The sequence below is a fragment of the Coregonus clupeaformis genome, unplaced genomic scaffold, assembly GCF_020615455.1.
Source record: "Coregonus clupeaformis isolate EN_2021a unplaced genomic scaffold, ASM2061545v1 scaf0001, whole genome shotgun sequence".
Lineage (NCBI taxonomy): Eukaryota > Metazoa > Chordata > Actinopteri > Salmoniformes > Salmonidae > Coregonus > Coregonus clupeaformis.
In genome coordinates, this window is record NW_025533456.1 from 917936 (window position 1) to 941639 (window position 23704).

At 45.6% G+C, this 23704-nt stretch overlaps 1 protein-coding gene across 1 annotated transcript; it reads left to right on the forward strand.

Moving 5' to 3' along the window:
• Positions 1 to 895: 895 nt before the first annotated feature.
• Positions 896 to 20363, forward strand: LOC123482919 (N-acetylaspartate synthetase-like). The gene is made up of 3 exons (XM_045212150.1): positions 896 to 1339; positions 2625 to 2789; positions 19564 to 20363. Exons 1-3 carry the CDS (start codon positions 1024 to 1026, stop codon positions 19929 to 19931), a joined length of 849 nt encoding a protein of 282 aa, XP_045068085.1. The 5' UTR covers positions 896 to 1023; the 3' UTR covers positions 19932 to 20363.
• Positions 20364 to 23704: the final 3341 nt, after the last annotated feature.

Below are 23704 nucleotides of genomic sequence, written 5' to 3' on the forward strand. Positions count from 1 at the left end.
GCTTGGTTTATTATAGGCGGTGTCGCCCCGTTAGTGTCAAAAAAACATCACCACATAAATGTGCATTGATATGATTGATATATCCAGTGAGGCATATTTCCATATTTAAATGGAACACTGAATGAATGTGAACAGTCAATTATAGCCTGTGTTACAGTGAATTTAAATTACCTCATACTGTGTCATAGCCATATAGCCTACACAGCCAGTCCTACGACTTAGGCTAAGGAATGTTCAATGATGATACACCGAAACGCCATTAAGGAAAATGTCGAGGGAAAGGACGAGTGAGGCGAGAATAAAGCCGGGGTGGAATCACTGCAGTGCAGCAGAACTGTCAGTCATGAGACCGGGGATCGAAAGAGGCACAAAGCCGAGAGGAGCGAAGCGCCGCGCCGCGCCGCAGCCACGTAACCAGGCATAGGCTACACAGTCAGTCAGTTCTCCAAACATTCCCTTACAAAGTCCCACCAAGCTCATGCGTCCTCGTATGAACGCGTTTTATCCATTCTGGCAAGTGTAATTTCAGTCATCACTAAGAGAGGATCTGGCGCAGCTAACGCAGCAGGTACACCAGTGCAGGCCGGGTTGTTTGGGATGAGCTTCAAAGGGCCCCATTAGCCTACCTGTTCAGAAATACCCTTACGCAAGACCTCCCTCCCTGTCCCCCTCAAACACACATGTGTGGAATGTGTGGAATTTCGCCGTCACACTAGGAGCAATGTTGAGGTTTTAAAAATAATTAAACCGGGTGCCTCTCTCTTGTCTCTATCCGCCTATCAGAATCGAATGGAGCAGCGCCTGAGCCAATGTGCGGGCTGTGCGGACCAGCCCCTGAATCTGAATGCATCCGCTAGGGCGCATTATAAATACGCTTAGTGCTGTCCGGCAACCCTTGGTCGTGCAGAAACGCTCAGGGTTGCAGCAGAAACACCCTCCGTCTTTTTTATTTGCATATTTATAAACGCATCGTATCCCATTTCTATTCTTACCAAGGTTCAAGTTCTTTTTGAGGCCAGTTGCATGCATTGTTCGTATCCAAAAATGGTTTGCGAGACAAAAATTGTTGCGGATGAACACGATGCCATACAAGGGACAAAAAAAGATTCAATTATCCTTTCCTCCTCGCAAATGTGGACTTCTTCCACACCGGCACCGAATCCTCTCGAGGAAAATGATGTGAGGAAAGATACGGTTTTTATCCGCGAGTTTGAGCGCACCGACCATGTGGAAGTGCGCCGCATCTTTTATGAGGGGATTATGGAGAGAATACCCAACACGGCATTCAGAGGCATATTACAGCAAAGTCAAACCCAATTCTTATATGCTCTTCTGACACGTAAGTGAGACGATTCTGCCTATACTAACGATTTACTGGAGTGAAATTCGTTTAAAGTTGCCATTATGGACTGAAAAAAGCTTTTCATTTTACCAATGTAGGCTATTTATTTGCAAAATATTATTGTAAAATACATTCTTGATGAATAACCCAACCATACTAACACATGAAAACCAACGATTGTAAAATATGTTTTTTTAAGTTGTGAGTTGAAATGCAGTTGAAGGAATGCCATAATCTGTTGGAGCATCAATGTATGTGTCAATGGATAATTCGTTGTCCTCTTTTCCTCGATTCCGGCATGTAGCTCATGTGCCTTACAGCACCGCATCAAACCGCAACACAAAGGCATGGCTAAAACGCATGGTGCATGTAGTATGTAGTCGATTGCCGGTTGGGTTGGACGCATGAATGGATGATTGAATAGAACTTGAGGATTGGCCCACAGTGTGCGCGTGCGTGCACCCCACCAGTTCCCATCATACACACATTTTAACTGTACGTGCACACAACGCGCCGCACCACCACCACCAGCCGTGTGTGCATGCTGGCATTGTTTATAATTCGAGTGCAGATGTTAATTAAAAAAAAAAAAAAATCACCTATGTATGTACACCTCATTCCTTTATCTGTACCGTGGTAAGTAACATACAGATTAAACAGTAAAAACCAACATACTCACATCGCCTATATGTCGAAATTTTGTCTGAAAAATGGTGTGGGCTATCATATGGACATGACGCTATTATTTGGAACCATGACGCTACAAAGTAAGCGCACAATGTTGACAGTAAGCACGCCATATCGTGGTGCAATGGAGTAAAATAGGGTTGCATCATGTCAGACCAGACAACATAATAACATGCAACGCCGCTGCACAGCCTGTCTGTGTGGTGGGTTTCACTCTGGCGCCACCGTGCTGCCAAATCAGAGAAATAGGCTACTCCAAAAAGCACTGACTGTAGTAAATGGACCAGAGTCTGAGATGATATTGATAGGCTATTGGATGTGTAGGATATCTAGGCTATGTGTATACACTTACATTTGCATCCAGTCAAAGAAATACATACTCAACATAGGATGTAATGTGATGTTTTGTGATATTTTTCAATTATTTTCTCTATATTATATGTGTGATATTAGGGACTGATCTTATTTTGAAGCAGCAACATATACTTATTTTTGGAATGTCACTGTTTGGTTATGTGTGTGACTTCCGCCAAAATCCAACATTTGATTCTTTTTTCTGACAGGTATCGTTTATTTTTCTTCCTTATCTCCATAGTGATGTGCTTTGTTGTGACCAAATCCCTCGCGCTGACCTGCTGCGTGCCGTTCGTTCTCATGGGCGCGCGCTACTTCTACAGCCACAAAGTTATCCACAACTATCTGGCCTGCGCGCTGCACACTGACATGGCGGACATCGGGGAGTATTACATGAAACCTACAGGTAAGAGGGGGAGGGGGCGATTGGACACAACACACAAACTATACACTGAATATAATGTGAAAATGAAATAGGCCTAATCTGTTGTCTTTGTCAGTATATAATGTTAATCCACAGACCAATGGGCCCTGGCCAAAAGTAGTGCACTATGTAGGGAATAGGGTGCAATTTGGGACGCTGATGTGTGTTCAAAGACAGAGGCAGTCTGCCTGCTTGTTAAGTATGCAGGGCGACTCGCTCCACTTAGTTACTGAGGGAGGGTTCAGGGCAAGCCACACTACTGGGTGTATTGATTGTGATGAGGAAACTGCTGATAGACTTTCTGCAGCAGTTGGTGCACTCTGTGTCTGCCAAGCCTCATTGGAGTGATTTCCTCAACTACATCAGTCCCTAATTAGGAAAATCAATCAATCTCCTATGATCCAAAACACTTCGATTCTGATAAGAAGAAGTGAGCTGTGACACACTTCCTCCTTGTTCCGTTCCAAAACTTTAGGCTATAATCAAATCACTTTTTCTCAAATCAAAATGTTCTCTCTCACTCTCTCTTTCCCTCTCCCTCTCTCTCTCTCTCTCTCTCTCTCTCTCTCTCTCTCTCTCTCTCTCTCTCTCTCTCTCTCTCTCTCTCTCTCTCTCTCTCTCTCTCTCTCTCTCTCTCTCTCTCTCTCTCTCTCTCTCTCTCTCTCTCTCTCTCTCTCACATGCAGGCACACACACACACAAACACACACACACACACACACACACACACACATACACACTTTTATCCACCTCTACCCTACATCTTGGGGTCAATTGTCAGTTATTTGTGAATCTCCTAAAAGGCAGGCGTTTGATTAGCCTTTAATTGATTTTCCCCTTCTCTCTGACATTGTGTCCGCTAGCCTCCATTATCCAGTGCATACACAATCACACACACACACAGTCTCAACTGGCTAGGGACAGATCAATACCCTTATCTCCTCTTCAGTGTGTGTATATGTGTGAATGTGTTAGGGCTGGGAATTGATATTATTGCGATACTTAGGTGCTGATACGATATGTATTGCGATTGTCATGATTCTCACGATTCTACATGTATTGCGATTAGATTCTGTGATTTTATTGCGTGTCGATGTTCCAAACATATTGCTCACCATATGTCTGCTGCAGAGGGACAAGAGAGAGCCATGAGAAAACGAGTTTTGATCAGTCATGGAAATAAAAGTGTTGAAAATAAATTGGCTCCCTATTTAAAAAGAAGATGGAGAACAAACTATGAAGGAACAATACTGCAGCCAATATGACAAAAATAATATTGCGATATTGTCAAAACGATACGATATATCGTCAGAAATAATATCCCGATATGTAACTGGATCGATTTTCCCCCTCATCACTAGAATGTGGGTGCATGCATTTACTTGTCCCACTGTCACAAAAAGCCATCTGTTACCTCAGCCCTCTGCTCAGCTTGTAGGTGTGTGTGTCTGTGTGTGTGTGTGCGTGCGTGCATAGGACATACCAGGAACAATAGGGGCATGGGGGTGTTGGCTTAACTAGGGATTCTTAACATCAAAAGAGCAGGACATTAATTCTACCAGCATTAGTTTTTCCTGTGGTATTATCGACCAATCGAAAAAGGCTGTTTCATTAATCAACCAATCGATAAAGGCTGTTTCATTAATCAACCAATCGATAAATGCTGTTTTATTAATCAACCAATCGATAATGGCTGTTTCACTAATCGACCAATCGATAAAGGCTGTTTCACTAATCGACCAATCGATAAATGCTGTTTCATTAATCAACAAATCGATAAATGCTGTTTAATTAATCAACAAATCAATAAATCCACTTTCACTGCCCTGTACAAATACACCACTCTTCTGTAGTCTATACCATGTAGGGTCTGGCGGTATCCAGATTTTCATACCTTCATAACGTTCCTGTACCATACCAGGGTATATGGTATTAATGTCAGTGCACACAGGGGGCGCTTTTTCTTTCCAAACATAAACGTTTGTTGGGGTCCCAACCAATGTTCCTTCTAATGTTGGGGGGCACTGAGAAAATGTTAGGTATTTTGAGTGGAAACCTGAACATTGTGAGAATTTTGTGCAACTTCCAGCGCGTTTACAGTCAACACTGAGGCTGAACCCTTGCAGTTTTAGACAGTAGCCAATAGGCTATTGTGGCTATTTGAGCATAATGTAGGCCTACCAAAAAAAAACTATGGAGCAAATCCCATAACATTTTCACATGGAAATAGCTTTTGATTTCTATGATATAGCCTACAGTAGCCTATATATGTATTCAATGCAGGCCTACATTGCTTGAGACTTTAAAAAAACTTTTTACATTATGAAGGATTTGACATTAATTAATAATTTTTTTCTTGGTCTGTAACACCATGGGCCAAATAGGTGACTGTAAATTGCATTGTATTGTGTTGTATGAAGCAAGAAACCACTTCACAATATAAAATATTTACCATACAGAGAATTAGACAATGTAGGCTACCCCTCTGCCTATTTGCTTATTTGCATATTCAAGCCTGCCCCTTTAATTAAGACATAAGCTTTTTACCTGACTGGCTTTTCAAAGACAGCTTGAAATGTTGCCTACACGTTTTGTGATCTTGTAGGAAGCAGTAACTCCCCATTGCTGACCTATACTTATATATAACTGGGCTAGTAACTCGCTAACTAGCAAAGAATATCAACAAATGTGCACATGCAAGGCTCTGATCTGAACTGATCTGAAAAGCATATTCACTCACCGGTGACTGAAAGACCGCTAGTGGGCTACCCCGGCCAACATAATTCTACTCCATTGCGCTCTGGCTCTGCCTACAGCAAAATCAAAGACTCAAACTTGCAAAGTTGGATTTGTTTCGGTTTGAAAAGGGGCAGATATAATGTTGATTCGATCACAGAAAAAACGTTGACCTATACAGTGCAAACTAATGGGGCAAACTCAGTGAAGTTCAATCTCTTGCATCTCTGCGTAGCCTGGCATGTCTTCTGCGCGGCAGTCCTGGAGGAGGTGCGTGGCCGCGCACACACGCAGCTTAGAGTGAACATTGGTCCCAACAAATGCTAATAAATTACTAGCGAATTCCCATAGTGGATGCTAGCTAAATGCTAACATGCGCAAGCGAACATAAACTAATTTCAATGTAACCAAGAAGCTTGATCTTGCCATCTAGCCACTTAGCTAGCAAGTTAGCAAACCAAATGCATAGCTGGAGCCCTGAGCTGGAGATAATTGATTTGTCACATCTTAGATAATTAACTTATAGGTAGTTATAAGCAGTGGCGTAGCACGTACCCCCGCAGCCCTTGTTGTTATACCATAACTTGCTACATTTGCACATACTGTATATATATTTTCAGTTGTATTTTTTGACTTTATGTTTTTTTTACCCCATATATAACTCTGTGTTGTTGTTTTTATCGCACTGCTTTGCTTTATCTTGGCCAGGTCTTAGTTGTAAATGAGAACTTGTTCTCAACTGGCTTACCTGGTTAAATAAAGGTAAAATAATAAAAAATAAAAAATACAAGACATAGCGAGGGGCGTGATTCGGCACATGGCAAAACCAAGCTCCTAACTTCAACATTATGAAGCTTGGGCTCAATCCCAAATGGCACCCTATTCCCTATATAGTGCATTACATTTGACCAAGGCTCATTGTGCTCTGGTCAAAAGTAGTGCACTATGTAGGGAATAGGGTGCCATTTGGGACTCACTCAAACCTTGCTCTCTACAGTGAAGGTATCTAGTCTGCTCCACACAGTACATAGGTAGATGGGCCAAGGTGACTCCACAGTTACAGCCACCTGATTCCTGGGCCCCAGGGCAGTGATAACAGTGGCCAGATGGGTTGTTGTCCTCATATCTCAGTCTGGGTCAGAGCCTGTCCCATACAGGGTCCTGCCTAGACAGAGCAGTCTACGGCCGCATCCCAAATGGCACACTATTCCCTATATACAGTGAGGGAAAAAAGTATTTGATCCCCTGCTGATTTTGTACATTTGCCCACTGACAAAGACATGATCAGTCTATCATTTTAGTGGTAGGTTTATTTGAACAGTGAGAGACAGAATAACAACAAAAAAATCCAGAAAAACGCATGTCAAAAATGTTATAATTTTATTTGCATTTTAACGAGGGAAATAAGTATTTGACCCCTCTGCAAAACATGACTTAGTACTTGGTGGCAAAACCCTTGTTGGCAATCACAGAGGTCAGACGTTTCTTGTAGTTGGCCACCAGGTTTGCACACATCTCAGGAGGCATTTTGTTTCACTCCTCTTTGCAGATCTTCTCCAAGTCATTAAGGTTTCGAGGCTGACGTTTGGCAACTCGAACCTTCAGCTCCCTCCACATATTTTCTATGGGATTAATGTCTGGAGACTGGCTAGGCCACACCAGGACTTTAATGTGCTTCTTCTTGAGCCACTCCTTTGTTGCCTTGGCCGTGTGTTTTGGGTCATTGTCATGCTGGAATACCCATCCACGACCCATTTTCAATGCCCTGGCTGAGGGAAGGAGGTTCTCACCCATGATTTGACGGTACATGGCCCCGTCCATCGTCCCTTTGATGCGGTGAAGTTGTCCTGTCCCCTTTGCAGAAAAACACCCCCAAAGCATAATGTTTCCACCTCCATGTTTGACGGTGGTGATGGTGTTCTTGGGGCCATAGGCAGCATTCCTCCTCCTCCAAACACGGCGAGTTGAGTTGATGCCAAAGAGCTCGATTTTGGTCTCATCTGACCACAACACTTTCACCCAGTTCTCCTCTGAATCATTCAGATGTTCATTGGCAAACTTCAGACGGGCCTGTATATGTGCTTTCTTGAGCAGGGGGACCTTGCGGGCGCTGCAGGATTTCAGTCCTTAACGGCGTAGTGTGTTACCAATTGTTTTCTTGGTGACTATGGTCCCAGCTGCCTTGAGATCATTGACAAGATCCTCCTGTGTAGTTCTGGGCTGATTCCTCTCCGTTCTCATGATCATTGCAACTCCACGAGGTGAGATCTTGCATGGAGCCCCAGGCCGAGGGAGATTGACAGTTATTTTGTGTTTCTTCCATTTGCGAGTAATCACACCAAATGTTGTCACCTTCTCACCAAGCTGCTTGGCGATGGTCTTGTAACCCATTCCAGCCTTGTGTAGGTCTACAATCTTGTCCCTGACATCCTTGGAGAGCTCTTTGGTCTTGGCCATGGTGGAGAGTTTGGAATCTGATTGATTGATTGCTTCTGTGGACAGGTGTCTTTTATACAGGTAACAAGCTGAGATTAGGAGCACTCCCTTTAAGAGTGTGCTCCTAATCTCAGCTCATTACCTGTATAAAAGACACCTGGGAGCCAGAAATCTATCTGATTGAGAGGGGGTCAAATACTTATTTCCCTCATTAAAATGCAAATCAATTTATAACATTTTTGACATGTGTTTTTCTGGATTTTTTGTTGTTATTCTGTCTCTCACTGTTCAAATAAACCTACCATTAAAAGTATAGACTGATCATTTCTTTGTCAGTGGGCAAACGTACAAAATCAGCAGGGGATCAAATACTTTTTTCCCTCACTGTAGTGCACTACTTTTGACCAGAGCCCTATAGGCTACTATGTAGGGAACAGAGTGCCATTTGGGATGCAGTCTACCTGTTTGTTAGCCCCTATTCACTTCCCTGCTAATGACGGTGATCTCACTCTGTTCTGGGGGGTTAGTGGGTGCAGATACTTCACTACTGTCACTCACTGTACCTGCTGCTTATTATAGCTCTGCTGAGAGAGAGAGAGAGACAGAGAGAGAGCGAGAGAGAGAGAGAGCGAGAGAGAGCGAGAGAGAGCGAGAGAGAGAGAGAGAGAGAGAGAGAGAGAGAGAGAGAGAGAGAGAGAGAGAGAGAGAGAGAGAGAGAGAGAGAGAGAGAGAGAGAGAGAGAGAGAGAGAGAGAGAGAGAGAGAGCAAGGTAGAAAATGGGAGCAGTGGTCTAAGGTAGCTGTGCCACTAGAAATCCTGGTTCGAATCCAGGCTCTGTCGTAGCTGGCCGTGACCGGGAGACCCATGGGGCGGCGCACAATTGGCCCAGCGTCGTCCAGGGTAGGGGAGGGAATGGCCGGCAGGGATGTAGCTCAGTTGGTAGAGCATGGCGTTTGCAATGCCAGGGTTGTGGGTTCGATTCCCACGGGGGGCCAGTATGAAAAATAAAAATAAAAAAGAATGTATGCACTCACTAACTGTAAGTCGTTCTGGATAAGAGCGTCTGCTAAATGACAAAACATGTTTTTTTAAATATGGGGGAAGGTTTGCTCCACGGCTAGGCTATATTTGAGTGTGCGCCTGTGTGTGTATGCTGATAGGGGTTGCTGGGTAGCATAGGGGTCTCCTTTGGGAACTCTCTCTAGCTCGTCAGCTGAGGTAGCTAGCTACACACACAGTAGATAAACGTTCCTTCCGCTCCCTCTCTTTATTGTTGAGGATGTAACAGTAGCTGTGGACAATTGGGTTAGACGTCACATGGAGAGAGAGAGAGAGAGAGAGAGAGAGAGAGAGAGAGAGCGAAAGAAAGAGAGAGAGAGAGAGAGAGAGAGAGAGAGAGAGAGAGAGAGAGAGAGAGAGAGAGAGAGAGAGAGAGAAAGATAATAAATAGTTTCATCCCAGTTTTAGTACATTCTTGATTGTCCATCTAAGAGGGGTATCAATCTAACTAAATGTCACTGAGTTTAATCTCTACTAACTTCATAGCAAATTTCAGTAAGCATCTTATTCATTCAAAGTACACACCCAAAAAATACGTGCACTGCAAAAGCGCTTCTCAAAAAAAAGGTTTTTAATCGATACTGGTAAAGAACAATGGACCCAACAAGAGGCAGAATGAGATGTTAAAAAATTATTGTTTCTAAACACTTTATTCCCAGGTGACCAATCATGTGATCCGATCTTTAATGGGTAACCAATCATGTGGTCTGATCTTTATGAGCGAGTGGGTGAGACACAGATAAAAGCACTTCTTCCTCTGCCTTACAACATCTTAGACGTTAACAGAGAGGTTTTTGGTTAGTGATTTAAAGAAAGAGGAGGTAGGAAGGGACTTTTTACGAATCCTCTGACCCTTTGACTGTAGCAGTGAGAGGACCTGAGTTGGGCATGTGCACACACACACACACACACACACACACACACACACACACACACACACACACACACACACACACACACACAGTGTGAGTGATGAGACCGCCAGGGCAGTAAAACTAATGGGAAAAGGCCAGTGCTGCAGCCTCCTTTGTGATTAATGCTCCTACACTGTCTCAGAGCTAATGGAGCTGTAATGGAGAGGGCAGGGTGTGTGTGTGTAACATACCAGGGGTAATGTGTGTGAGGAATGACAGGGCACAGGTAAGTGTGTATGGCAGATATGCTGGAGCTTTTAGGTCTTCTTGAGATGGGCGTGTGTTTAGCCATGTTAACTATTCATGTTTAATTAATGGTTCCGCATATGTTGTGTGTTTGTGTGTGAGAAGTGTGCATATGGTTGTATGTGTACATAGATGTGCGTATGTCAGCATGTGTGTGTGCGCCTGGTCTCATCTGTCAGGGTGACATGGGGACAAAACAATGATGTGTGTTGTATAGATGTCAGGCAGATCCATATTCCCAGCATGCTCTTTGTTCCCAGGGGAAGGAGCAAGCCACCTGGGGGGAAAGGGTCTGTGACTGGGAGGGGGTCCAATCCTATACCCACAGATACCCTAATAAACTCATTCCCTGGTCTACTGTGGGAAAAACCAACACCTTGACCGTTAGACACTCATTGACTACAGCTCAGCGTTCAACACCATAGTGCCCTCAAAGCTCATCACTAAGCTAAGGACCCTGGGACTAAACACCTCCTTCTGCAACTGGATCCTGGACTTCCTGACGGGCCGCCCCAAGCTGGTAAGGGTAGGTAACAACACGTCTGCCACGCTGATCCTCAACACGGGGGCCTCTCAGGGGTGCGTGCTCAGTCCCCTCCTATACTCCCTGTTCACCCATGACTGATTGGCCAGGCACAACTCCAACACCATCATTAAGTTTGCAGACGACACAACAGTGGTAGGCCTGATCACCGACAACGATGAGAGCCTATAGGGAGGAGGTCAGAGACCTGGCCGTGTGGTGCCAGGATAACAACCTCTCCCTCAACATGATCAAGACAAAGGAGATGATTGTGGACTACAGGTAAAAAAAGAGGACTGAGCACGCCCCCATTCTCATCGACGGGGCTGTAGTGGAACAGGTTAAGAGCTTCAAGTTCCTTGGTGTCCACATCACCAACAAACTATCATGGTCCAAACACACCAAGACAGTCGTGAAGCGGGCACGACAAAGCCTATTCCCCCTCAGGAGACTGCATGGGTCCTCAGATCCTCAAAAAGTTATACAGCTGCACCATCGAGAGCATCCTGACTGTTTGCATCACCGCCTGGTATGGCAACTGCTCTGCCTCCGACTGCAAGGCACTACAGAGGGTAGTGCGTACGGCCCAGTACATCACTGGGGCCAAGCTTCCTGCCATCCAGGACCTCTATACCAGGCAGTGTCAGAGGAAGGCTCTAAAAATTGTCAAAGACTCCAGCCACCCTAGTCATAGACTGTTCTCTCTGCTACCGCACGGCAAGCGGTACCGGAGCGCCAAGTCTAGGTCCGAAAGGCTTCTCAACAGCTTCTACCCCGAAGCCATAAGACTCCTGAATAGCTAATCATGGCTACCCGGACTATTTGCATTGTCCCCCCCCACCCCACCCCCTCTTTTACGCTGCTGCTACTCTGTTTAGTATCTATGCATAGTCACTTGAACTCTACCCACATGTAAATATTACCTAAATTACCTCGACTAACCGGTGCCCCTGCACATTGACTCTGTACCGGTACTCCCTGTGTATAGCCTCCCTACTGTTATTTTATTTTACTGCTGCTCTTTAATTATTTGTAATTTCATAGTCATATCATATCATAGTCATATCATAACATCACACCATATTCAACACTGTCTCCTACCAACGCACACGCATGTCAGGAAGCATATTATTTTCCTATAGCAGTTAGAAGAAAAAATCAGTCACATTTACAAATGAAATAGAGTGTTTAAAGCCCTTGTAATAGCTCTCTCCTCCTTCGATTCATCTTTACTGCCCTGGTAGAGTCCTCTCAGCTTGGTTCAACCCAACCCCGGGCTATGACCCAACCCCGGGCTATGATAGATCAGCTCCCTTCTCTACCCCCACACCCTATTGCCTACTCCCATCCCATCTACCAGTGTCCTATGATCCCTCTCTCTGGTCTAGCTAGCTCCTAGTTCTCCATGTCTGACTCTTAACCAGCAGATCCCTTCTTCTCAGAGCCGCTGTTTCTCATAGGAGGAGGAGGAGAATAGGGAGTGAGAAGGAGGAAGTTGAGGCTCGCTTCAGAGTTTCTCTGACCCCCCGCCAGGTAGAATGCTAGACTCCACCACTTGTCTCACACAGGTGAGCCGATGGGTACTCTCTCTTCTCCTCCAACCCCCCTTCTCTCTCTGTCTTCTCGCTCTCTCTGTCTTCTCTCTCTGTCTTCTCTACCTTCTCTCTCTGCCTTCTCTCTCTGTCTTCTCTCTCTGCCTTCTCTCTCTCTGTCTTCTCTCTCTGCATTCTCTCTCTCTGCCTTCTCTCTCTGTCTTCTCTCTCTCTGTCTTCTCTCTCTCTGTCTTCTCTCTTTCTCTGTCTTCTCTCTGTCTTCTCTCTGTCTTCTCTCTCTGTCTTCTCTCTCTGCCCCCCCTCTCTCTGTCTTCTCTCTCTCTCTGTCTTCTCTCTCTCTGCCTTCTCTCTGTCTTCTCTCTCTCTCTGTCTTCTCTGTCTTCTCTCTCTGCCTTCTCTCTCTGTGTCTTCTCTCTCTGTGTCCTCTCGCTCTGTCTTCTCTCTTTCTGCATTCTCTCTCTCTGTCTTCTCTCTGTCTTCTCTGTCTTCTCTCCTCCTTTCTCTGATCCTATCAAATCAAATCAAATTGTATTCGTCACATGCTTCGTAAACAACAGGTGTAGACTAACAGTGAAATGCTTACGGGCCCTTCCCAACAATGCAGAGAGAGAAAATTGAGAAAATAGAAAAATAATAACATGAGGAATAAATTCACAATGAGTAATGATAACTTGGCTATATGCACAGGGTACCAGTACCAAGTCGATGTGCAGAGGTAGGAGGTAATTGAGGTAGATATGTACATATAGGTAGGTATAAAGTGACTAGGCATCAGGATAGATAATAAACAGTAGCAGCAACATATGTGATGAGTCAAAAGTGCAAGAAGGGTCAATGCAAATAGTTAAATAGTTAACCAATAGCTACCCGGACTAATTATTTAGCAGTCTTATGGCTTGGGGGTAGAAGCTGTTCAGGGTCCTGTTGGTTCCAGACTAGAGAAGGGGACTAAGCACGAACCCCTGAGTGGCCCCTGTGTTAAGGGTCAGTGTGGCAGATGCCTACCCTCACCACCTGGGGGCGGCCTGTCAGGAAGTCCAGGATCCAGGTTCTTGGGCACAGGGTCTATGGTGGTCTGCTTGAAACATGTAGGTATTACAGACTGGGTCAAGAAGAGTTTGAAAATGTCAGTTGGCTCTTTCTGCAGTTAGTGACCTCCCCTACAGAGATCATGACAGCTTAGTGGTATTGAGCTTCTCTAAATATGTTCAATTTAATCGTAATGAAGTCAAATAAACCGGATGGCGCTTCTTGAGCCATGCAACCAGCAGTTTAGGGATTAATACTGTGGGATCCCTCTGAGCCTTTACCAGAGACCATGGCTGCATTTCAAATGGCACCCTATGGGCCCTGGTCAAAAGTAGTGCACTATATAGGGAAAAGGGTGTCATTTGCAAAACATTAATCGCTAGTATATACAAGGCACATCTTAAAGATGCACTCCAGGATCTTAAGCACAACAAATTCATAACATATAGTACGAATTGTATTCGTAACATATCATACAAATTGCAAAAATATATAACAATTATGATAATAATAATTTGCAGGACGTAACATATAATACGAAATGGATGACGTAGTACACAATTTGATGACGTAGGACACAAAAAACGGGGACCACTTTTGGCTCATGAGCACCTCTTTCAAAACTACTGGCTGAAATTATACAAAGGTTTGAGAGTGCATCTTAAACAGTATCTAATATCCTATTCACATATGAACCATTATTAATCTATTAATGACATTTTTTTATCTGTAGTTACAGCAACACCAAAGTGGTGTGTATTTTACACACACACACACACACACACACACGGCCTGGGCTGGCGTGCCTGGTTGTCCTGTCCTGTCTGTTGGCACAGTCTCTGCTCTGACAGATGGTGGGGAGGGCTTCAGCTTCAGAGGCATGGACGCCCCACCCCCTCCCCCCACCCCTCTCCTACCTGTCCCCTCCTACCTGTCCTGAGTACCCCCATCTAAATAATAATGATAATTATTATTATTGGTTGTCCCATCCTGTCCTGAATAGGGTTGCAAAATACCGGGAATAAGGGAATAAGCAGCAATCCTCCAAACAGGATTTCTGGAAACCAGGAAAGTTCCATGAATTCTATAACCCTGACTGTTGGCACAGGCTCTGCAACCCCTAACCCCCCCGCCCCATGTCCTACCTTTCCCCTCCTACCTCCTCTCCCACCTCCTACCTTTCCCTCCTACCTCCTACCTCTCCCTCCCCCTACCTCCCTTCTCCTACCGCCCCCTTCCTCTTAGTGCCCCCCTCCTACCGCCCCCTTCCTCTTAGTGCCCCCCTCCTACCGCCCCCTTCCTCTTAGTGCCCCCCTCCTACCGCCCCCTTCCTCTTAGTGCCCCCCTCCTACCGCCCCCTGCCTCTTAGTCCCCCCTCCTACTGCCCCCTTCCTCTTAGTGCCCCCCTCCTACTGCCCCCTTCCTCTTAGTGCCCCCTCCTACTGCCCCCCTTCCTCTTAGTGCCCCCCTCCTACCGCCCCCTTCCTCTTAGTGCCCCCTCCTACCGCCCCCTTCCTCTTAGTCCCCCCTCCTACCGCCCCCTTCCTCTTAGTGCCCCCCTCCTACCGCCCCCTTCCTCTTAGTACCCCCTCCTACCGCCCCCTTCCTCTTAGTGCCCCCCTCCTACCGCCCCCTGCCTCTTAGTACCCCCTCCTACTGCCCCCTTCCTCTTAGTGCCCCCCTCCTACTGCCCCCTTCCTCTTAGTGCCCCCTCCTACTGCCCCCTTCCTCTTAGTGCCCCCCTCCTACCGCCCCCTTCCTCTTAGTGCCCCCTCCTACCGCCCCTTCCTCTTAGTACCCCCTCCTACCGCCCCTTCCTCTTAGTGCCCCCTCCTACCGCCCCTTCCTCTTAGTGCCCCCCTCCTACCGCCCCCTTCCTCTTAGTGCCCCCTCCTACTGCTCCCTTCCTCTTAGTGCCCCCCTCCTACTGCCCCCTTCCTCTTAGTACCCCCCCCTACCGCCCCCTTCCTCTTAGTGCCCCCTCCTACCGCCCCTTCCTCTTAGTACCCCCTCCTACCGCCCCCTTCCTCTTAGTGCCCCCCTCCCTACCGCCCCCCTTCCTCTTAGTGCCCCCTCCTACCGCCCCCTTCCTCTTAGTGCCCCCTCCTACTGCTCCCTTCCTCTTAGTGCCCCCCTCCTACCGCCCCCTTCCTCTTAGTACCCCCCTCCTACTGCCCCCTTCCTCTTAGTGCCCCCCTCCTACCGCCACCTTCCTCTTAGTACCCCTCCTACCGCCCCCTGCCTCTTAGTACCCCCCTCCTACCGCCCCCTTCCTCTTAGTACCCCCTCCTACCTCCTCATTCCTTTTTGTACCCCCCTCCTACTTCCCCCCTCCTCTTAGTACCCCCCCTCCTTCCTCTCAGTACCTCACATCTCTGCTCTTATCTCTCTCTTCTGAGATAAAACAATAGTTAGCGACAACTGAAGACCAGGGTTGGGGTCAATTCCATTTCAATTCAGAAAGTAAACCAAAAACCAAAAGAGAATTGGAATTTCAGTATACTTCTTGAATTGACTGGAACTGAAATGGAATTGACCCCAACCCTAAAAACGCTGACACATTACACTGTAATTTGAATGAATCTGCCCCTTCCAAAGCGGAGCAGCTATTCCAAAGCCAGCTAACATTCTCCCGCATTGTGACTACAGACAGGGAGAGTCAACACTGGAGAGCCTCCAAGTTGGACCAAGTCCAAGAATCCAAAAAGTCATTGCCTGACTCACTCTGAACTCAGCACACACAATGATGACCACGGTCAAAGGTCAAATGGGAAAATATCCCAGCCCACTGTTCACTCTGCTTGCAGATCTAGCTGCCTGCTAATACCCTCCCCAGCTGTGGGCAGCTACCCTCCCTGTGATGCCCACATGTCATGCCGGCACACTTGTTACCGCGGCGACCCGGCTGTAGTACAGCTGAAAGTTGTTTTATTCAATCATTAATCCACTGAATCCCACAGGGGCCTTAAATCCCTCATAACATTGTCCAAGCAGGGCATTAGCATAATTTCACCACTCGCTCCGTGATGTGTGTGTGTGAGAGAGTGCATGTGTGACAGAGAGACAGAGTCAGTGTGTGTGTGTGTAGGTGAGCATCGGCAGAAGGACACACAGGTTTTATATTCTCCTGACAGTCAGTCAGTCAGTCATTGTCAGTCACGGAAAAGTAAGAATTCTCTGCCAGATGGGATATGAATACAAATTCATGTGCTGTACTGGACTACAATTCTATTTTCAGCACTGTTTACTGTTGTATCTAATATAAATAGGCTAGCACATATTTTGGAGGGGTTTGCAAATCAGATAAACTAAGGAGACTGTCGGTTTATTAGAATGAGAATATAGTAAGCCAGTCATCCACACTACACACACAACCACACACACACACACACACACACACACACACACACACACACACACACACACACACACACACACACACACACACACACACACACACACACACACACACACACACACACACACTCACACACAACTTGTCCAGCATTCTCTGTACATCTCCAACATGGTAGACACTGTAGATACTGTATAGACAGGGCATCTTTGTCCTCACAATGACACAACTAATAATTTCCATGCTGACAAACATGATTCTCTGCCCAGGTAAAAACACGACAGGCCTGGACTTGCTAAACAATACGTTATGTTAACAATACAAAGTTATGGAGCATCAAAAATATAAATACAGTATACAACTGGTCTTATATTATGGCTAGGGCCTGGAGTTGTTTCTTATCAGGTTACATGGTCTGGAAGAACTCCTTGCCCAAACTATGAAGTTTTCACCGACACTCTAACGCTAAGTGACAGCTCAGTCTACGATTGTACTTTTAATTATGACAGACATTAGTGTGATATCCCGATACACATGAGCAGCAGTGCCGGGTTAAAGCCACAATCTGCCATTTCAACAGCCCTGGCTGCCACCTTGTAGGCATAATCCATTGAAATGACCATTGATTAAACAAAAGGAAATGTTGCAGATTGTGGCTTTAATGATAGGATGTTCTGGCCATAGTTGGGGAGATGGGAGTCCACTGTCCATTTTTTTCTTCTTCTTCTTCTTCTTCTTCTTCTTCTTCTTCTTCTTCTTCTTCTTCTTCTTCTTCTTCTTCTTCTTCTTCTTCTTCTTCTTCTTCTTCTTCTTCTTCTTCTTCTTCTTTTATGACTTGCCACAACTAATGCTGTATTGCTGCCACCAACTGGACAGGGGTGAATAAAACATTAAAAAAGTACATTCCATTACGGATAAGGGAAAAAAGTAATTCATCCACACACACAAATAAATAAAAAAACGTAACAAAAATCGTCCCACTCCTTCAGTCATTCAAAAAATGATTTGATCCACTCAGCCAGAGGCTCTGAGGTCTGTGATGAATAATGACATGCTGGTGTTAGCTGGCCTTAAATGAGCTCTTGGGGTTAAGAAAAATAATGTGCTTCTACATCTGCATTGCTTGCTGTTTGGGGTTTTAGGCTGGGTTTCTGTATAATCACTTTGTGACATCTGCTGATGTAAAAAGGGCTTTATAAATACATTTGATTTGTAGGGGGCTTTAGGGCAAATAGTGTAAGGGGCTTTACGGCAAACAGTGTAGGGGGCTTTAGGGCAAATAGTGTAAGGGGCTATAGTGTAGGGGGCTATAGGGCAAATAGTGTAGGGGGCTTTAGGGCAAATAGTGTAGGGGGCTTTAGGGCAAATAGTGTAGGGGGCTATAGGGCAAATAGTGTAGGGGGCTTTAGGGCAAATAGTGTAGGGGGCTTTAGGGCAAATAGTGTAGGGGGCTATAGGGCAAGTAGTGTAAGGGGCTTTAGGGCAAATAGTGTAAGGGGCTATAGTGTAGGGGGCTTTAGGGCAAATAGTGTAGGGGGCTATAGGGCAAATAGTGTAGGGGGCTTTAGGGCAAATAGTGTAGGGGGCTTTAGGGCAAATAGTGTAGCGGGCTTTAGGGCAAATAGTGTAGGGGGCTATAGGGCAAATAGTGTAGGGGGCTTTAGGGCAAATAGTGGAGGGGGCTTTAGGGCAAATAGTGGAGGGGGCTTTAGGGCAAATAGTGTAGCGGGCTTTAGGGCAAATAGTGTAGGGGGCTATAGGGCAAATAGTGTAGGGGGCTATAGGGCAAATAGTGGAGGGGGCTTTAGGGCAAATAGTGTAGCGGGCTTTAGGGCAAATAGTGTAGGGGGCTATAGGGCAAATAGTGTAGGGGGCTTTAGGGCAAATAGTGTAGGGGGCTTTAGGGCAAATAGTGTAGGGGGCTTTAGGGCAAATAGTGTAGGAGGCTTTAGGGCAAATAGTGTAGGGGGCTTTAGGGCAAATAGTGTAGGGGGCTATAGGGCAAATAGTGGAGGGGGCTTTAGGGCAAATAGTGTAGGGGGCTTTAGGGCAAATAGTGTAGGGGGCTATAGGGCAAATAGTGTAGGGGGCTTTAGGGCAAATAGTGTAGGGGGCTTTACGGCAAATAGTGTAGGGGACTATAGGGCAAATAGTGTAGGGGGCTTTAGGGCAAATAGTGGAGGGGGCTTTAGGGCAAATAGTGGAGGGGGCTTTAGGGCAAATAGTGTAGCGGGCTTTAGGGCAAATAGTGTAGGGGGCTATAGGGCAAATAGTGGAGGGGGCTTTAGGGCAAATAGTGGAGGGGGCTTTAGGGCAAATAGTGGAGGGGGCTTTAGGGCAAATAGTGTAGCGGGCTTTAGGGCAAATAGTGTAGGGGGCTATAGGGCAAATAGTGTAGGGGGCTTTAGGGCAAATAGTGTAGGGGGCTTTAGGGCAAATAGTGTAGGGGGCTTTAGGGCAAATAGTGTAAGGGGCTTTAGGGCAAATAGTGTAAGGGGGCTTTAGGGCAAATAGTGTAGCGGGCTTTAGGGCAAATAGTGTAAGGGGCTATAGTGCAGGGGGCTATAGGGCAAATAGTGTAGGGGGCTTTAGGGTAGCCTTGTTGTAGACTCTTATTTTCTTATTGCTTCAGTCCTTCACTGAGTCACACTGAGTCAACCAGCGGTCAGATAAAGACAGCCATGGACAGTCATACTGTAGGTCCGGCTGACACTTCAGCCCCTTCACATCAGGTCAGATGGTGTTTGGGGGTTAAATGTAAAGTATATGCTGTCAGATTTGTGTTGTTGTTTGGTGTTTGTGTGAGAGAGTGCACTGTGTGTGTGTGTGTTTGAGAGAGAGAGAGAGAGAGAGAGAGAGAGTGTACTGTGTGTATGTGAGTCTAACTTGGCTCTCTGGTCCTCTAGGCTCATGTTTCTGGGTGGCAGTGCTGGAAGGTCAGGTGGTCGGCATCGTGGCGGCGCAGGGCCGGGAGGACGACAACACGCTGGAACTGCGCCGCATGTCGGTGGACTCGCACTTCCGCGGCAAGGGCATCGCCAAGTTGCTGGGGCGCCGCGTGCTAGAGTTTGCCATGCATAACAACTACGCCGCCGTCGTCCTGGGAACCACCGCCGTCAAGATGGCCGCCCACAAGTTGTATGAGTCGCTGGGCTTCCGGCGGACCGGCGGTAGCGAGGATTACATGCTGCCCGGAATGAGCCGTTCGCCGCTAGAGAGGCTCTTCTTCCAGATCCGTTACCAGCGCTACCGCCTGCAGCTCCGCGAGGAGTGAGGGATGAGAGAGAGGGAGAGAGGGAGAGAGCAACGACACCTCCTCCTCATCGATGCAGAGCCCCTCGCCCAACGAGCCCCGACCAAGTCCTTCTTCTCTCTGACAACTTTATTTGTTTTGTATTATTAGAGTTACTTCTTCTTACTACTACTATTTCTATTCATTCTTCTTAAGTCACTAACTTTTTATGGGTTTTAGTTTTTTGTATTATTCTTTGACATTTTGAATTTAGTGTCCCCCCCCCCACCCTTGAGTACACTTTTTGTTGTGTGTCTATTTTCACTCCCTCCTGTTGTAAAAAAAATCCCTAACATATATCACCATCCCATGCCTATTCAAATGACATCATCAACTGAGTGTTCTCTTTGCTTTTGATACCATGTGATTGTTCCTCACCGTATTCATTACCTCTACCAGCTCCTCCCACATCTACCCCCCTTAAGAACAACCAATCAGAGGCTTAATCAGGAGGGTGGGAGTGTTACTTAACGTTTAGATAGAAATATATCATGTACAACAGAGATTATCTGTTGTCATGGAAAACAGGCAATCGTGTCCGCTCAATATGTGGCATTTCTATCTGAGTAATTTCTATCTCAAACGCACCCTGTCTCTCGTTAGCCCACCTAAGCCCTCTCCATTGTCATAACAACGTGTGTGCCCGAAAAGACCTAGACAAAAAGACTAAGTAGGTTGGCATTTGTCCAGCCACTTTAGTACAGCCCATATTGAAGCACAGCAAGAGTCATCTAGTGTACTGTACCAGCCCTGTGGAGAGACAGGAGGAACAAATCACATATTTTACAGATCTTATCACAGGTGCAGCGAAATGCTTGTGTTTCTAGTTCCAACAGTGCAGTAATACCTAACAATACAAAACAATACACACAAATCCCCCAAAATGTTAATAAAGGAAATAAGAAATATCAGGATGAGCAATGTCAAGAGTGTGGAATTTAAATATATTAATGTATATGATGGTGTGTATAGACAGTATGGACAGTATATGAATAGAAAAGGTGTGTACAGTAGTAGTTATATAGGATGAACCTTAACTAGAATACAGTATATACACTACCGTTCAAAAGTTTGGGGTAATTTAGAAATGTCCTTGTTTTCGAAAGAAAAGCAAATTTTTTTGTCCATTTAAAATAACATCAAATTGATCAGAAATACAGTGTAGGCATTGTTAATGTTGTAAATGGCTATTGTAGCTGGAAACTGCTGATTTTTTTAATGGACTATCTACATAGGCGTACAGAGGCCCATTATCAGCAACCATCAGTCCTGTGTTCCAATGGCACGTTGTGTTTGCTAATCCAATTTTATCATTTTAAAAGGGTAATTGATCATTAGAAAACCCTTTTGCAATTATGTTAGCACAGCTGAAAACTGTTGTGCTGATTAAAGAAGCAAAACAACTGGCCTTCTTGAGACTAGTTGAGGATCTGGAGCATCAGCAATTGTGGGTTCGATTGCAGGCTCAAAATGGCCAGAAACAAATAACTTTCTTTTGAAACTCGTCAGTCTATTCTTGTTCTGAGAAATGAAGGCTATTCCATGCGAGAAATTGTCAAGAAACTCAAGATCTCGTACAACGCTGTGTACTACTCCCTTCACAGAACAGCGCAAACTGGCTCTAACCAGAATAGAAAGAGGAGTTGGAGGCCCCGGTGCACAAGTGAGCAAGAGGACAAATACATTAGAGTGTCTAGTTTGAGAAACATGCGCCTCACAGGTCCCCAACTGGCAGCTTCATTAAATAGTACCCGCAAAACACCAGTCTCAACGTCAACAGTGAAGAGGCGACTCCGGGATGCTGACCTTCTAGGCAGAGTTGCAAAAAAAAGCCATATCTCAGACTGGCCAATAAAAAGAAAAGATTAAGATGGGCAGTCTGAGATATGGCTTTTTCTTTGCAACTCTGCCTAGAAGGTCAGCATCCCGGAGTCGCCTCTTCACTGTTGACGTAGAGACTGGTGTTTTGCGGGTACTATTTAATGAAGCTGCCAGTTAAGGAGCTGTGAGGCGTCTGTTTCTCAAACTGGACACTCTAATGTATTTGTCCTCTTGCTCACTTGTGCACCGGGGCCTCCAACTCCTCTTTCTATTCTGGTTAGAGCCAGTTTGCGCTGTTCTGTGAAGGGAGTAGTACACAGCGTTGTACGAGATCTTCAGTTTCTTGGCAATTTCTCGCATGGAACAGCCTTCATATCTCAGAACAAGAATAGACTGACAAGTTTCAGAACAAAGTTCTTTGTTTCTTTGCCATTTTGAGTCTATAATCGAACCCAAAATTTATGATGCTCCAGATGCTCAACTAGTCTCAAGAAGGCCAGTTGTATTGCTTCTTTAATCAGCACAACCGTTTTCAGCTGTGCTAACATAATTGCAAAAGGGTTTTCTAATTATCAATAAGCCTTTTAAAATGATAAACTTGGATTAGCAAACACAACATGCCATTGGAACACAGGACTGATGGTTGCTGATAATGGGCCTCTGTACGCCTATGTAGATAGTCCACTAAAAAATCAGCCGTTTCTAGCTACAATAGCCATTTACAACATTAACAATGTCTACACTGTATTTCTGATCAATTTGATGTTATTTTAAATGGACAAAAAAATTGCTTTTCTTTCGAAAACAAGGACATTTCTAAGTGACCCCAAACTTTTGAATGGTAGGGTACATATGAAGCGGGTAAGTACGCCCGAGTGGCGCAGTGGTCTAAGGCACTGCAGCTCAGTGCTTGAGGCGTCACTACAGACCTCCTGGTTCAATTCCAGGCTGTATCACAACCGGCCGTGATTGGGAGTCCCATAGGGCGGCGCACAATTGGCCCAGCCTCGTCCGGGTTTGGCCGGTGTAGGCCGTCATTGTAAATAAGAATTTGTTCTAAACTGACTTGCCTAGTTAAATAAAGGTAAAATAAAATAAAAGAAAACAAATAGGGCAGCAGTCTCTACGGTGCAGGGTAGAGTACCAGCTGGTGACTATTTAACAGTCTGATGGCCTAGAGATAGAAGCTGTTCCTCAGTCTCTTGGTCCCAGCTTTGATGCACCTGTACTGTCTCAGCCTTCTATATGGTAGTGGGGTGAACAGGCCATGGCTCGGGTGGCAGGACATGTACTGTGGAATCGGGTGGCAGGACATGTACTGTGGAATCGGGTGGCAGGACATGTACTGTGGAATCGGGTGGCAGGACATGTACTGTGGAATTGGGTGGCAGGACATGTACTGTGGTATTGGGTGGCAGGACATGTACTGTGGAATCGGGTGGCAGGAAACAAGCACACACAGGCTGCGTCCCAAATGGCACCCTATTCCCTATATAGTGTACTACTTTTGACCACACACAGTGCATTTTCTGTTTCCTATCCCTCCTCCTGCTTTCTGACATCCTCCCTTCCACTATCTCCTCCTCCCTCCCTCTATATCCTCCTCCATCTTTGGTCATGTTCTTTTCCCCTCATTCAACACAGTATCAGAATGGATTCTATAGAATGACAATGGTTCCTAATTCTATGATTCCATTCCAACTGCATGGGAACTATGGAGATGGTCTCTGATTGTTTGGGAAGACAAGAGGGTAGTTCAGGCTAGGGATACCCATGCCTGGGGAATATTTAAGTGTCAATATTGAACATATTACTCATTTAATCATGGGTTTTTCTCATGAGTAAATTATTTAATCTAATTAAACTTTGAGCGTTACTGATTTCTATGTGTACTTATCAATTGTTTACTAATTGAATCAAGATAAATTCTAACA